Source organism: Cariama cristata, unplaced genomic scaffold (genome assembly GCF_000690535.1).
Source record: "Cariama cristata isolate BGI_N322 unplaced genomic scaffold, ASM69053v1 scaffold16315, whole genome shotgun sequence".
NCBI lineage: Eukaryota > Metazoa > Chordata > Aves > Cariamiformes > Cariamidae > Cariama > Cariama cristata.
Window position 1 is genome coordinate 6,469 of NW_009617093.1, and position 15,919 is coordinate 22,387.

Consider the following 15,919-nt stretch of genomic DNA (forward strand, 5'->3'; position numbering starts at 1 on the left):
CCAGGCTGAACAACCCCAACTCTTTCAGCCTGTCCTCATAGGAGAGGTGCTCCAGCCATCGGATCATCTTCATGACTTCCTCTGGACTCCAACAAGTCCATGTCCTTCTTGTGTTGGGGCCCAAGAGCTGAAGGCAGTACTGCAGGGAGGAGTCTCACCAGAGAGGAGTAGAGGGGGAGAATCCCCTTCTTCAACCTGCTGGTCACGCTGCTTTGGATGCCGCCCAGGATATAGTTGGCATTCTGGGCTGCAAGCACGCATTGCTGGGTCATGTTGAGCTTCTCATCAACCAACACCGCCACGTCCTTCTCTTCAGGGCTGCTCTCAATCCATTCTCTGCCTGGCCTGTATTTGTGCTTGGGATTGCCCCGACCCATGTGCAGGACTTTGTGTTTGGCCTTGTTGAACTTCATGAGGTTCACATGGGCCCACCTCTCAAGCCTGTCCAGGTCCCTCTGGATGGCATCCCTTCCCTCCAGCGTGTCGACCACACCACTCAGCTTGGTGCTGTTGGCAAACCTGCTGAGGGTGCACTCCATCCCACTGTCCATGTCCCCGACAAAGACGTTAAACAGCGCCAGTCCTGATACTGACCCCTGAGGAACACCACTCGTTTACTTATTTGGTAACATTTTCCCATTGTGACTGTACAGTTTATGCTAGGTACCTTGATTGAGTCGCATAATTCCCTAGCTCAAATGTTACCCATGTGTTTCATTTTATCATGGTACAAATATTAAGTGTATTTGAGACATGAGAGTGGGGACTGAAAACTAAAATTTAATGAGGTTACAGCTAGTGTTGAGTACTCAGAACTGGTGCAGGCCTGTCTTAGGACTTCTGTGTGTTTTTTTTTTAAAAAATAAATTTATATTTCGATTCTTTAAGCCATGTTTTTGCCCATTTGAAGTGATTTTGGAAAAATCTTTATATCCAATGATTAGGGAGAGTTACCTGTCTAGGAAAGTAGGCTGCACTGGTACAGAGCTGTGAGACAGTAAAGCTGCTGTTCTGTGTCTCGCTCCACTTCTAAGGAAATACTGAGAATCCTCTTTCTTTTGAGGAGAAATGGGTACTGGCTGCAATATGCACCCAGCTCTCTTCATCTGTTAATTTAGGCAGGTATCCAAGCTTCATAAAATGCAAGTACTGGATGAATTGGGTCCTGTCAGTAAAAAGGTTCAGACAGAATGTGTTAATACAGATGGAGGAACAGGAGCAAATGTGTGCGCAGGTAAGATCCTTGGGAATGTGAAGCTGATGGCATCGCTATAGTTTCTCAATTGAAGAATGTTTGGCAGAGTATTACAGAGGCAATTGTGATGTTCGTCTGCGCTGCAGCTCTAATGAACAAGAATTTTTGATCAGTACGTAGAGGTTCAAAATCTGATTTAGCAAATACCTTTGGTCGGTAGTCTGGTTTTTTGGCAGAATGTTACTAATTTAGAAAGGCATGCTCTTGTGTGTGCTTAGCTGCCTTTGGGCCTGGGGAAATCTAACTGAGAGGACTGTACAAGTTAGAGAAAGCTGAAACCAGGAGAATGAGAACTTATGTTGTGGGTTTCTACTGGTAGCAAAGGCAAGTGGAACTACTTCCAGTGCAGTTCACTTGACTCCTCTTGTGTAGTGCTGAAAACACCAACTCTTGTAAGGTCAATTATTTGTTTGCAGTAGGACAGGACTTAAAGCTGATGCTTTTCTATCTGTAAAGCAGACATTGGGCTTTTTGGGTTTTGTCTTGGTTTTGTTTTGTGGTTTTTTTTTTCCACTTATCAGTCAGTGGCTAAGGTGCAAATAAAACACCTTGAAGGAAAAGGTCAAAAAGAAAATTTGGTGATGAGATGAATATTGCAATTTCTGCTGTTATTACTGAAATTCAGCAATAAATACACTGTCTTCAACTAGAGCTTTAAATTGATCCTGCCTTTTTTTTTTTTCCTCCCCACAGTTATACCATTGGCTGACTACTATATTATTGCTGGAGTGATTTATCAAGCACCTGACTTAGGGTCTGTCATTAACTCCAGAGTTGTAAGTGTTCTGTGCATTTGATGTATACGAGTTTGTATCTGCTTTTACTTTTGGCTGTTCCCCAGGCTGTTTAAATCCCTTCCTCACTGTTTTGAGGAAAGATCTTGTGTAGTATACAGTAACTTAAAATAAACCCCACTGGTTAATATGGTGTGCATCCCACATGGAAAAGAAAGATTCTGGAAGAGCGCAGTATGGTCCAAAAAGTAGGATACATTGTGTAAAGATGAAGGATCAGAATAACTGAAGTTACACAACTGGCGGAACAGCATGAGGTTTGAATAATCAAAAGAAAAATTACATGACAAATACATATGAAATAGTAATTAAATACGTATTCAGTGATGCTTGCTTTGGAATGTTAAGGTAATGCAATATTTCTCTTTAAATGAGGCTTATGTTTTTAAGTTGATGTGGTATTTCTTTTTAAATTGGATACTCGGGTTTGTTTTGATTTCTTCTGTTCTAGTAAACTAGTGCTTTTGCAAGTTTTTCTCCGTCAGTTTAGAAAAGCACTTCAGAAAAGGTCTTGTAAGAGCCTGTTAAAGAGATACATTCTTGGTCCAAAACTAGATGTCCCCAGTTCACTTCCCAGAACAAAAGTGAATATAGAATACTAATTTTAAAGTCCCTGCTTTCAAAAATTTATTCTGTATCTTCTCCTTGAATTCTGAACACTGCCTTTATGTTCTTGTTCTGAAGCTCACTGCAGTGCATGGAATTCAGTCTGCTTTTGAAGAAGCTATGTCCTACTGTCGGTATCACCCGTCCAAGGGCTACTGGTGGCATTTTAAAGATCAAGAAGAACGAGGTATGATTCCTAGTTGGTCTTGTGTACTTTGGGAGAGGGAAGGTAATGTAGGGAGAAGTGTGAGGCAATACACAGTGATGGTGTAGAGATGAGGTTAAGTGTCTGTCTGTCTGCAGGGTAAGTAAGTACTCCCTATCAGGTGGAAGGAATCTTGCTCTTCTGTGCTGCTGGGGATGAACATGGAGGCATGGGTGGGAGATGAAAATAGTGTGCTGTGTGCTGACAAAGTGGGCAACTCTTCAACCCACTGGAGACCAAAGTACGTTTTCAGAAGCCAAACCAGTTTGTCAGGAGGTAAGAATTGCCCTTAATCTGTCTTCCACAAAAAACCCAAAACTGATGTCAAAGGAAAAATGTAGGTGAAGTTTAGAGGAGAGACGAATACCAACTTGTCATGCAACAAAGAGCTGCTAAGAGAGCAGAACTTTTAATACTCTTTCTCTTACATTTTTGTGACTTGCAGAGAAAGCTAAACCAAAAGCCAAGAAGAAAGAAGAACCAAGTTCTATTTTCCAAAGGCAACGGGTAGATGCTTTACTTTTAGACCTAAGACAAAAGTTTCCACCCCGATTTGTTCAGGTATGACACTTAAGCCATAGTATTATTGTAATTTACTTAGAACTTCAGGCAGTCATAAGTACTTGAACAGCTGAAACTGAATGGGAGTTTTGTATGCTTTCTGCAATGGTAACATGGATTAGATAATAAATTTGAAATGGAAGGCTCTGATTGGAATGTAGAATTCCCCTTTGTAATTACAGGAGTCATTAAGACCTTGGCAAAACTATGAGGGTGAATTTTATTATACAAATTCCTTATCTAATCCCAGAGGGTCTGTTCTTGTCAGCTATCAGATTTTGCTGCTGCTTCCAGTTTCCTGCTTTGAGAGCTCAATCAAGCCACCACAGCTATTTTGTTTTAGTTGTTCCATTGTTCTGGAGGCTCATTGATTAGCATGGAAATTCTTGTCATTCTCTGAAGTTGTTGTGATTACCTCTAATTGCCTCTAGTAGCCATTTGTTCCACCAGGTGGTCTTGGGAGCAAAAGAAATGATATATGCAGCATCTCACAAAACTGTTTACTCCTCAGATATGGGAAAGACTGGCTAAGCGCTGACTTTTTGCTTTAGTGCTTTTCAATTGTCAGAGAAAAAACTGGATGTTATAAAATGTTAACTGGACTTTGCTTGGTTTATATTCCTAAATGAATAGTAGGAATGGTTAAGAATTATGACTTTGGTTTCACTGATGTGTGTGTGTGGTTTTTTTTTTTCCTCCCCCACAGCAAAAGCCTGGAGAAAAGCCTATCCCAGGTAAAACTCTAATATTCTCACAAGACTTTAAAAATAGGCACTATATAGCAGTGTCTTCACTTGCCATATAAGTTCCTTGCTGTTGCTACTGAGGTGGTTAGGAATTCTGGCATTGCCTAATTGTGCAAAGTACTAGGTAAGAGCAAAGTACTAGATAAGAGTGACAGCCAGAGTGAAACTGAAAGAATGTGTATTCTACTCCTGCCCTTTCTGTCTGTAAAACTGTATTGCCTGAAGGTTCAAATGCAGGAAATGGTCTTTGAAAGTAGGGGGAGGGTGAAAGGGTGAATGAGAGAACAGTTTAGTCAGTCCAGCATCTTAGTGATTTTTGCATAGTGCTACAAGCTCAAGAAAGCACGTGAAGGCTTTGAGTTGATCGTAAGTAACCTCAGAACAGGAAAAGCATGAACTGTATCTCTTCGGTCTATTCCACTTTTTTACCTGTATAGGTATGAATTTAGTTATTTTTATACCTTTGAAATTCATTTTGCCCCTTTGACATCAACCATATTTTTATAAGTACTCTGAACAGTACTTTAGGAATAAAAATTGGAGGTTTAACTTTCTTTTGCTGTTACTTAAGTGGATCAAATCAAGAAGGAACCAGAACCAGCCCCTGAAGCCGTCAAGCCAGAGGAAAAAGAGACTGTAAAGAATGCTCAGCAGAGTGCTGGTGCTAAAGGACCACCTGAAAAACGGATGAGACTCCAGTGAAAGGAGAAGTTGCTATGCATCTGGATTAGTCAGTACCTGGAAAGCAGGAGATTCTTGCTTCCCTTTCTTTATATTTAAGCTGTTCCACTGAGAATGATGATTTGGGGACTGAAGTCCTTCTAACAGCATTTTCTGTAGAAGCCTGTCATGCAAATGTCAATGTCAGGATGTGAGCTGCCTGAAAGGTGTTTTCAGTCTTCATCTTATTTTGAATGTTGGCTTCTGAGAATGGTTTTTACATGGACATATTTTGCAGCCTCCTGAAATCTTCACAAACTTGCATCCCTTGTGTCTTGGTTTCCTATGTAAAAAGAAAAACTTTTATATATAAAAAAAAAAAATAAATACCTGAATTCTTGGCAAATAAAACTCCTGGCTGCTGGAATGCCTTTCTTAAATTATTACTTTGTTAGTAGCAAATATGCCATATGTGCTGGCAGCATTTTTTTGCTTGGATATAGGAATATATTGTGTGCTATTTTGAGGAAGAAAAGTTCAACTAAAGGAATTAGGCTGCCTGCTATAAATTGCTGTGCTTTTAGTATGCTTGGGATACAGGGAAAAGGTTTGATAACTGGAGGCTCAAATCCATGTAATTAGATGTCAAACTGCTCTCAGTCTTTAAATGTTCTTGGGCATTCATTTTACTTAATGGCTAAGGTGGTCTTTTATAATAAAAAGCCAGTGTTCTGTGAGGGAGATTTATGATGACATAAAACAGGCTAAAATGTCTTGCTGTTTCATGCTCAGTGAAGCTGTTTATATTTCTCCATTTTTTTACTGTAACTCAAATATATCAATTACATCTCTTCCTCTGTGCTTCTAGCACTTTCTTGCTGCATCTGATCACCTTGATTAGTTGTCTGCCTTTTAGACCTGAGGAGGTAGGGCAGTGGAAGAGAAACATCAGACATGCTATTTAAGCGTGTTGCTTACACAAACCATTTTTTTCCCCCAGAAAAAATGGAAGTCATCCATTGCAAAGAAATGACTATTGGTTTGGTTTTGTTTTTCATTGAAGTAACGGAGCAATCCTTGAAATAGCTTGCTTCCTTTTTTCACTGTTACCTGCTTTCTTGTAGTAAACTGTAGTAAGCAAGAAAAAGGTCTGTACATAGCAAACAAAATGTAGGAAGGAAGACTAAGATTTGCTTGGATAGTCTGACACAGCTTATTTTGAGGTTATAAGACTCCTGTTTCGGTAACTAATAAACAGCTCAGGGTAGCTATTAAATGGTGGAAAGACCCATGTAATTTTTGCCCTGTAATTCAAAGCTGTAACATCAAAGATGTAGGTAAGCCAATAGCTGTTTGCTGTTGATGCAGATACAGATGGAAAATTCATATATCAGTGTACTTAAGTGTGTGTTAGCTTCATTTCATACCATGTGGGTCAAGTTTGAACAGCTATTTCTCCAAATGTTGATATAAGTAGATAATAAGCTAGTGTGAACTCTTACATCAAGTGAAGGTATAGAAAGCAGTTATTCTGGGATGCTCAAAAGAAGACAGAGCTAATTATTCAGCATTGAATAATTACAAGGTAGTGTGAATACACTTAGAACAAAAGGGTATTGATTCTTTCTTGTATTAAAGAAATTCCTCTGAAAGCAAGGAGCTCAAGAATTACCAAAGGTATCACCTCATCCACCTCCATGATGGAAAGGAGGATCTCCAGAAATGAGGCATAAGGGTTGAGGAACCTCAAGAGTCCTTGCTAGATTTTTGATGTTCAGAATAAAATCTTTGGAAATGGCCATTAAAGGAACAGAATTTCTCTGTAGTTATTCATGTTACTAAGAACCTGTATGTAATTTGGAAAAACTTAAGCAAGAAGGATAACTAGGCTGCACTGTAATGAAGATCTAGGATGTTTTCTGGGTGGTTTTGGGTTTGTGTTTTTTTTTTTGAGGGAGGAAAATTAACTACTCGTATACCAAGGAAAGATTTGACATTACTAGCGGAAGATGCTAGAACACATAGTATGAGCAAAGTATTCTATCAGTCACTGGACTTCACCTGAAGTATATTGTACAGCTCAGTGTCTGAAAAAGAATTCTCCTAAAGTAGAGGGGTTTGAAGGAGGGCAATAAAATAAGTAGGAGAAAGTTTCTCATGTGAAGCCACTGGGAGGACCAAGACTTTAGTTCCTTAGGAAAAAGACAAATATTGAGCCTTTATAAAACTGAGTACTGTGAAGCAAGTAGAAAAGTAGAGGACTCTTGTTCTGTCTTGTAGTACAAGAATAGAGGCCCAAGTTAATGAAGCTGAATTGGAGTTACATTTAGACTGAATTGTTATGCTCCATGCTCAGAATCTGAGCAGATTCAGAGATGAGGGTGGAACTCGAAGGGGCAGACTGTCCTTGCATCTGTATCTCTTGACAGCCTTTTTTGCTTTCTGCAGAAATGTCTGGCATTGGCTGGTGTCAGAGGGCATAAAAAAGGATGGACTTCTGGTCTGATCCCATCTGAGTTAAAGTGCCAGCATCTAAGCTATTGAGAGGATAGAAAATGGCTTCCATGCATGAAACAATGCCTTCAGATGTGATAAGCCTCTTCCAGGGGAATGATCTTTTACTGAGAGAATTATATTATAAAGCAGTAAGGTATGTTACCAATAAGCGTGTCAATTTCTTAAGTAGCTGTCCTTCAGTGCTGAAGGTTTGCCATATGAGGGAATGAGGGACTGAAGTATCTTCTGATCCTGTTACTTGCTGACAAGACATTCTAAAATAATTTTATCAGTTAAGTGAGCCTTGATATGAACTTACTCAAGTGACATTATGTCAGATACTACTGTTAAACTGCAAGAAATGTACTGTCAAAAAACGGTTAAGCAGCTATCTTCTAGTCAGTAATGGTTTTCAGTTTATGAAGATCTAAGCCTTTTTTTCTCTGATGTTTATACACCGTCTCTTGGTTTGGAGCCTGAGCACCAAAGTCTAAAGTCCTTCAAAGGACCTTCAGTATTTGTAAAGCTTCTAGATGAAAGGGAAGTAAGCAAGCATTTCTGAAATTTGCCCTATGTGTCACTTTCTTTTGCATAAAGGAGAGATTTGGTTGTACAGAAGAGCTATCTCTACTTTTTTGCTCTAAAATAATAGCCATTCAGACTTCAAAAGGGCTTTTCTTGGCCTAAATCACAGGATAGCAGGAGCTAAAAATGACCTAGGACTCTAATAGAAACATTCTCCTGGGAGCCTGAAAGTACATATAAATGTGTGTACGCACATGCACAGATACGCATACATGTGCACATATATATACATACATGCAAAAATCTAGCCAGATTGTAGGAAGAGGGGCAGTCTAGCTACCTCAGTTCACTGTGTAAAGCTAATGGGGTCTCAGGTGCAGCAGAAATACTGTCTTTTTCAGCTTTCTAAGTAAGGTCTGATGAGGCTATATGTTACTCTTGTCCGTTCATCTTTGCCACTCCACCCTCATATTTCGTATTTTGGTAACTTTTTCCTAGTGAAGAAAGTTAGATGCCATTTGGACAGTCTGTATGTGTTGTTTGCCAAAGCAAGCTGTTCTTGGAGCAAGGTTAGAAGGGCATAGGCAATAGGAGGGACAAGGCAAAGGGGAGAATTAGCTTCGTTTTGAGACATGGAGGTTCCCTGTGAGAAAAATGGTGAAGATACGCAAATAGATTGCGGCTTACTGAACCAACAGATGGCTTCTGAACAAAAGCTGATGTGATAAGCTTTTTCAGTTTTTTTCAATATTTTTTCAATGGCAAAGCAAATGATGATAACTAGGCATTCAGGGTTCAAGACAGTTTTTCTTTTTTCTTGGAGGGGAACGTGAATTTTTGGTAAAGTGTTGCTTTGGTACTGTAATCATGCACAGAACAAACAAATGGTCACTTACATGACGAGAGTCCTTCCGTAGCCTAATGTGGATCATAGATGGATGGGTGGCAGGTAGAAATTTTCGCAGTGGGATGAGTTATGATGTATTATTGATCTCTCAACAATCAGAAGGCTTCATTTCTTTCTGCCAGGAGAGTGGATTTCAACCTGTGGTCCACAAGGCTGCTGGGGATTTGTGACCTGTTCCTAAAGACTCAACAAAAGGTAAGTGAGAAAAGTAAACCTCTTGCTGGTAGGATTCAATTCCATAGGAGCTTGCACCTTCACTGGAAATTTTAGGGGGCTACAGGATTGAAAAAAATTTGAAAAACACTGAATCATGAGAAAACCAGTTACACCTGCCAAACAAACATTTCTGCAGTTGAAGTAGCTATGGATTGCTGTGATATTTTTTTGCCTGCTCTGCTGTAAGGTCAGTCATTTTTTCTTCCAACCTGTTCATTGTCATATAATGGGAATATTTCCGTTGCTCCCCTTTGATCTTTACCTGATCAGAGTACTGAAGTGCAAGGCTCTGGTAACCTGAACACAAGAATGTCATCCCTTTTTATGTAACCTTAATACTGAAGGGCTTGCTTGGTTGCTCAACATAGCATCACAAACTTATGTTGACGCTTCATCCCAAGAATAACCTGCCATGAGTTTAACAATGGAGACGGAGTACTTTCTAGTCCTAACTGTATCGTTATATTTATATTAAAAGAGAAAGGAAGTAGTAGGCAACTTCGGGGTGGGGTTAAGACATGTCTCTAGCAAATAGGCAGAGTGATTTAGTAGGGCCTTTTCTGTAACTTAAGGAATGATCGCACAGCAGAAGTATGCATTTAAAAATAGCACTACAGACACCGCACACAGAGATTATGTAACAGGATTTTTCTATTATAGTTATTGTGATGCGAGTTCTATTTATTTCAAAAGGCATAATCTGATGTTCACAACCCTGGAATGCAAAACTGATACTTGAAAAGTAGCGGGCAGTTACTCAACAACTAACTGTACATAAAAGACTTCACAGAAAATAGTTTCTATAATTTTAAAATTGAAACTAATAAAATCTAAGGCTAACACAGGTCACAAGTTTATTTGCTCTTAGGTAAAGCAGTAATAAATTTCAAACAACATACAGTTATGAATATCTAGAAAGATCTTTCTAGATGGATATCTAGAAAGGTCCTAATAGAAGCAGGTGTCCTGTTTTCATTTCTTTAATCCAAGGTACTGTATTACAAGGTGAACACTACTAATGCTGGCAACACTTGCAATGAATGAGCAAGGTGCCAGTTTACAGACTCTGAAGCCCCTTTGGATAACTGTTGGTAACCTCCACAGCTGGTGGTTAGGTTTGCCCTGTGCCCAGCTCAAGGTACCAGCTTACTAGGGACCCTGGGGCATGAGGCAGCGAAGGGAGGCTCTGCCAGCTGATTCTCTCACTGCTCAGCCTCCTCAGGGGCAGTGCCTGGCATAAGCAGCTTGAAATGTTCAGTGTTGCTGCCTGTACCAGGGTGATGGTCAGCACCCAGAAGTTGGTGCTGAAAGGCAGGATCCCTGAGATGGAGATGGGGTGGTGGGAGGGTGTACCTCCTGCAGCTGAGAAAGATAAGGGCCATAGCAGGTTGGACTTCATCCCAGACATGCTTTCAGTGCTGAAAAGAAAGTTGTGAAGAGTTCCCAAAAGATAACAGCTGTGGCTGTGTCGAATCCCAGCACTATGTGCCAAAGAACCAGTGTGCATAGATAGCTGTGCTGCACAGGACATCCTGTCTTACCACAATCCAGATCACTGCCTTAAAGCTGTGTCTTGATGGAGCCGTTCCTTAAAACGGGGATGGCAGCCAAGTGGTAGATGTAAGCTCTCTTGTCCTTGCAGAGCACTGGGAAGAACCTTTAGAAAGGCCGTGATGACAGAACAGGGCTGTTGTGTCAGTCGTGTAGTTAGGACACATTGCTGTAGGTGTGTAGCAGCTGTGGCGTAGATAGGCTTTATGCTTTTGCACTTGGTGCTATTAGTTTGCGTCTATATCATTGAACATAGTGGAAGTGAATTCCTCCCTGGTTCTACCTTTTTTCGTGGTGTATGTGTGTATAGCTGTAGTAGCTATAGTAAGGCACATGCCGAGAAAGGGTTCCAAAGAGTGCCGTGGCCTAGCAACCAGCTAGGAGACTAGTATTTCTGTACTTTTTCATTTCAGACCCTAAGCTTTTCTGAATATTCTTTTGAGCTGAAATAGTCTGTTCCTGATCTCCACTCACAAATTATCCTTTAATAAAAAAAGTGAACAAAGCAAAAGCCAGCCTTTGAGCTATTAAAACACTATTTTCCCCCTTGTGATCTAACCAAATAATCCCTTTGCTCAACACAAACATCTGTGACAAGGAGTGTGAAGCTGAGCTGGGGCCCCTTGCTATGTCTGCTCAGAAGGAGAAACACCTGTTAACTTGAAGATGGTAAAAGGCTGGGAATGTGCTTGTGGTAGGCTGATTCATTTGTTCTTCTGAACATGCTCAAAGAGCAGGAGATAGATGTCTTTAAGGTTGCCTCGCAGCCCTCTAAGATGTACCCCTAGGCGGCAGGGTGAAAGGCAAGGTCTGGGAAAAGAATTTATGTAAGAATGGAAAAGAAGATAAAGAGAATATATCGGATAATGATATGGAATATTCAGTAGATACACAAATTGAGAAGAAGCCTGAGAATGACAATGTAAAGAGTCCACAGGAAAACACAAAAGAAACTAAACGAAAACGTGGAAGACCGCTGATAACACCTCCAAAGGGTATGTAGCTGAACTTAAATATTTAGGCTACGTATCAGAACCCTTCTAAACTCACCTAAAGGAATGAAAAATATCTTACTCTTTCTCTAAGTGTAGAAACTTGTAAAAAACTTTTAACTCATCTTTGTTCAGGCTTGGTTAGGACAGCTGAGAGCACACTTGCCAGGTTTGGAGCTTCAGTGGTTTTGTCAGAGGTTAGATTTAGGCAAGTAATCTTCATATATTATAAAACATATCTGCAGCAGGATTAAATGCTAATATGTAGACTTTGGAAAGCCAGGTGAAACTGTATTTATTCAAGTCTGGTATTTTACATTGTGAGGCTTCAGAATTCATAAAGAACTATTTTTAAAGAGTTTTGCAGCTTCATATCCAGTCAGTTTTTGCTCTCTCTCTAAAAAAAGGTGAAAGGGGGTCCCCCCACAGGGGGAAAGCGAAGGGGGGGGCTGCGATACCGCTGCTCCTCCCCAGCTGCAGCCCTCCCGGCTGAGGGGCAGTTGGAGGCCTCGCGGTGGTGCCCCACCGGACAAGGCCCTTCCAGGCTCCATCCTCTCACAAAGCGGGGCATGGGGCGGCACCGGGCAGCGGTGCTGGGGGCACTGCTGAGGCTACTGGTGCTGCTGGGCCTGGCGGGGAGCCCTGCCACCCCAGGGGACCTGTCTGGGGAGCTGCGTGCCACTGCCAGGTGGGTGACGGTGCCGCGGCAGTTGAGCCCTCGGGCCGACACCAACCCCATGGCCCTTTCCTACTGGCTGGAGGTGGAGGGGAGGCCGCAGGTGCTGCACCTGCGGCCCAGGCGGGGCCTGGTCTCTCACCCCTTCAACTTGGTCACCTACGGCAAGGATGGGGCCCGCTGGGAGGAGCACCCCTTTGTGCAGGACAACTGCTTCTACCAGGGCGAGGTGCAGGGGAGCCCTGGCTCCCTGGTGGCCCTCGACACCTGCGGCGGGGGCCTCCGCGGTGTGCTCTGGGTGCTGGATGGCACCTACGAGATTGAGCCCGTCCCCAATGATCCGGCCTTCCGGCATGTCCTCTACCGCATGGAGGAGGCCGGCAACCCCCTGGGCCCCACCTGTGGGCTGACCCCGGAGGAGCTGCAGCACCAAAAGGCTTTGCTACCCTGGTTCAAGGCCCCCCGGGCGGAGGAGGAGGAGGAGATGCTGAAGGACTGGTGGACACACGTCAGGTATGTGAAGATAGTAGTGGTCGTGGACAATGTGCGGTTTGTGAAGTGGGGCAGGAATGAATCTGAAGTCTTGAGACAAGTCATAGAAATCATCAACATTGGGGACTCGCTGTATGAACAGCTTTCTGTTCGGCTGTTTCTTGTGGGATTGGAGATCTGGACCGAACGCAACCTTATAAACATCACTAACTCTGTCAATAAGGCACTCGATGACTTTAACAAATGGCGAAAGTCAGACCTATCTCCACGGATGCACCATGATACTGCTCACTTATTTGCATTTCAGAGCTTTGGAAGGAGCCTGGGATCGGCGTTTCTAGGGTCCGTGTGTGATAATCAGTGGTCATCAGCAGTTGCTTCCTTCACTGATAGGAAGTTGTCCTCATTTATTACCACATTTGTCCACGAGCTAGGCCATAATCTTGGGATGCGCCATGATGAGCAGGGCTGTAAATGCAGACGGAAGAAATGCATTATGTATGAAAGCGATGTCGACACTGATGCGTTCAGTGACTGCAGTTACAAAGACTACTTTGACCTGCTTGGGCGTGGCGCTGACTGCATTCGTCAACCACCAGCACCCGGCACTTTCTACACCATGAAGCGTGAATACTGTGGGAATAAGATAATAGAAAGTGGAGAGCAGTGTGACTGTGGTTCAGAATCGGACTGCAGAAAGGATCCTTGTTGTCACCCGAACTGTACGTTTACTGCAGGTTCAGTCTGTGCTTCTGGAAAATGCTGCAAGAGCTGTCAGGTCCTTCCAGCAGGAACACTCTGCAGAGCAAATACTGGTGGCTGTGACCTGCCAGAGTATTGCAATGGGACTTCCCCTTGGTGCCCACCAAACGTGTACGTACAAGATGGAACCCCTTGCAAAGATGGTGCTTATTGCTATCGAGGAAAATGTTCTTCCCACAGTAAACAGTGCCAGCATCTCTTTGGCAAACAAGCCAGGGCCGCTCCTTTAGATTGCTTCAAAGTAGTGAATACTCGAGGTGACCGGTTTGGGAATTGTGGTATTCGAAACAATATCCATTTCACAAAATGCAGTATTGAGAATATCTTATGTGGTAGGATTCAGTGTGAAAACATAAACAAATTGCCTTTCTTGCAGAACCACGTAACGCTGGTCCAAACCCCTGTTGGAGATAAAAAGTGTTGGGGTCTTGACTATCATGTAGGGATGCCAATAGCTGACGTGGGGGCTGTGGAAGATGGCACACCCTGTGGTAGTGATATGCTTTGTATCAACAGGACATGTACCAGCATATCACTGCTGAACTACGACTGTAACTTGACAAAGTGTCATGACAGAGGAGTGTGTAACAATCATAAGAACTGTCACTGCAGGTATGGCTGGGCTCCTCCGTATTGTGAATGGGAAGGATTTGGAGGTAGCGTTGACAGTGGACCCCCTCCAGCTGGGGAGACTTTTCAGAGAGCAAAAATAGGAGCACCATTACTTAGTCTTCTTTTTATCTGTATCCTTGGGGTAACCCTTACCATATGTTATAAACAGGAAATAGTGGGATGGCTTCGGAGGAAAAAAGGCCCAATTCCACAGAAGAAGATAGCAGTTGTTTCAGATACTGGAAATGCCAGCAGTTCCTAAAGGAGAACACCTGCTGAGGAGTAAAAATCCACCACAAAGCACTTGCCGAAGACCAACAAGCAGTAGCTTTGGATGCTCGTGGGGAAATCACCCTTGAGCAGAGCCAGCTGACAACTCATCAAAATAATTCAACATGTTCTGAATAGTTCTAATCTCATGCGATGTCATTAAATGCAGAGTAAATGTTATCTTTGTTTATTTTAAGTTAATAAATGTAGGCAGTAAGGCATGCTGTTCTTTGCACCTTGAGCTCTTAAACTGAAGTAGTTATGTAAACTATAGGTATAGCTTTTATGCTTTATATCAGTAGTTTACAAATGTAAACTTCTTAAAACAGATGTAAATTCTTTGCTCCAATTTACTCCTTCTTCTAATGTTTTCTCCAGTTCACGGGGAGAGATGTTTGTAAACATATTGCTTCTGTCATTCATTAATAACCAAAGAGAAAAAATTGCTCTTGCAGTCTCCATTTAATTCACATCTGTGACAGGCAAGTAGGCAAGAAACAGGTATTGCAGTGAGATGCAGGTGTCTGTGGCGTAAGCCCTTGTAACTGCTTCCAGGGAGTAGCCCTTCAGGAGGGAGGTAGGTCATAGGGAACGGGGTCTTCATTTTGTGAGACAGTAAAGAAGTAGTATCCAGATCACGCCAGTGAGCATTACATTGCTGAAACATCAGATATACATCAAGAGTGTAGTGACACCAAACCTGACGTTTCACAAGAATAAATTGTCTTTCTTCTCTGGAAGCTTTCCAGGGCCTTGACTGCTGGGTTCTTCTGAGAAGTGCTATGTATTTTATTGTTGCTAAGAGGAGCTGTCTGTGAGGTTGCACAAGTTAACTGGATTTCTAAAATATTTGGAACTATTCTGCAAGTCTCCCCTACCCAGAATTCTTGCAATATTTGATAGATCTTTTAGCTATCTCAGGGGGTTTCTCTTGGTTTACTATGTGATTCCTTCTTAAGCTATTACTGCATGTGTCCTTGCAGCTCTACAGAGTGCCACACAGAAGCATTGCATTTTTCATTTTTTAACACAAGATGAAATGTGTCTAACTCATGAAAAAATATGAGGGATGGGGAAATACCATTCAATAAGTTTTATTTTTATTATTTATGTTATAGCAGTGACTAGATCTTTCAGTCAGATCAGCATAAAGAGGAGTCTATACTCCAGATTTACAGTGAAAACTTTATTTTAAAGGACTAGTGTTTCTGGATTAAGGGCTATAATGCCCTTGTATGCTACTAAAATAATTATTTATATTTGAAAAGCAAAGATGACATGTTTAGCAAATGCTGTAGAAAGGCAGGATAAGTACCCCAACAGTTGCAACATTTGGGAAGGAAGAAGCTGGTGACTCTACAAAGGATGACGGTAAACTCTTGCTGCCTCCCAAGTATGACATTTAGATTTTTAGAATACACATTTTCCTGTATGTTTTTTAAAAATGATTGTGTTCTGCATCCAAAAATGGCTGGTTACATTATGATTGGATGTGATTCACGGTTTTTCATGGCTTTTTGTCTAAAGCAAATGGATCCTTAAATTGTTATTTATATTTATTTGGGGAAGTGAGGTAACACATTGTTTGTTCAG

The 15,919-nt window shown here is 41.9% G+C and overlaps 2 protein-coding genes across 2 annotated transcripts in view; both read left to right on the forward strand.

The window, feature by feature from the left end:
- MED6 (mediator complex subunit 6) overlaps nucleotides 1-5,254 on the forward strand; it is a 7,577-nt gene extending 2,323 nt beyond the window's left edge. Inside the window, exons 3-7 of the mRNA XM_009700410.1 lie at nucleotides 1,949-2,031; nucleotides 2,734-2,842; nucleotides 3,306-3,421; nucleotides 4,128-4,155; nucleotides 4,739-5,254. Of these exons, the coding sequence (XP_009698712.1) occupies nucleotides 1,949-2,031; nucleotides 2,734-2,842; nucleotides 3,306-3,421; nucleotides 4,128-4,155; nucleotides 4,739-4,869 (467 nt within the window). The 3' untranslated portion in view covers nucleotides 4,870-5,254. The remainder of the gene's footprint in view (nucleotides 1-1,948; nucleotides 2,032-2,733; nucleotides 2,843-3,305; nucleotides 3,422-4,127; nucleotides 4,156-4,738) is intronic.
- A 6,829-nt stretch (nucleotides 5,255-12,083) lies between these two features.
- On the forward strand, nucleotides 12,084-14,335 carry ADAM20 (ADAM metallopeptidase domain 20). The gene is given in 2 exon segments (XM_009700411.1): nucleotides 12,084-14,249; nucleotides 14,252-14,335. Coding segments are annotated over 2 exon segments (2,250 nt in total).
- Nucleotides 14,336-15,919: the final 1,584 nt, after the last annotated feature.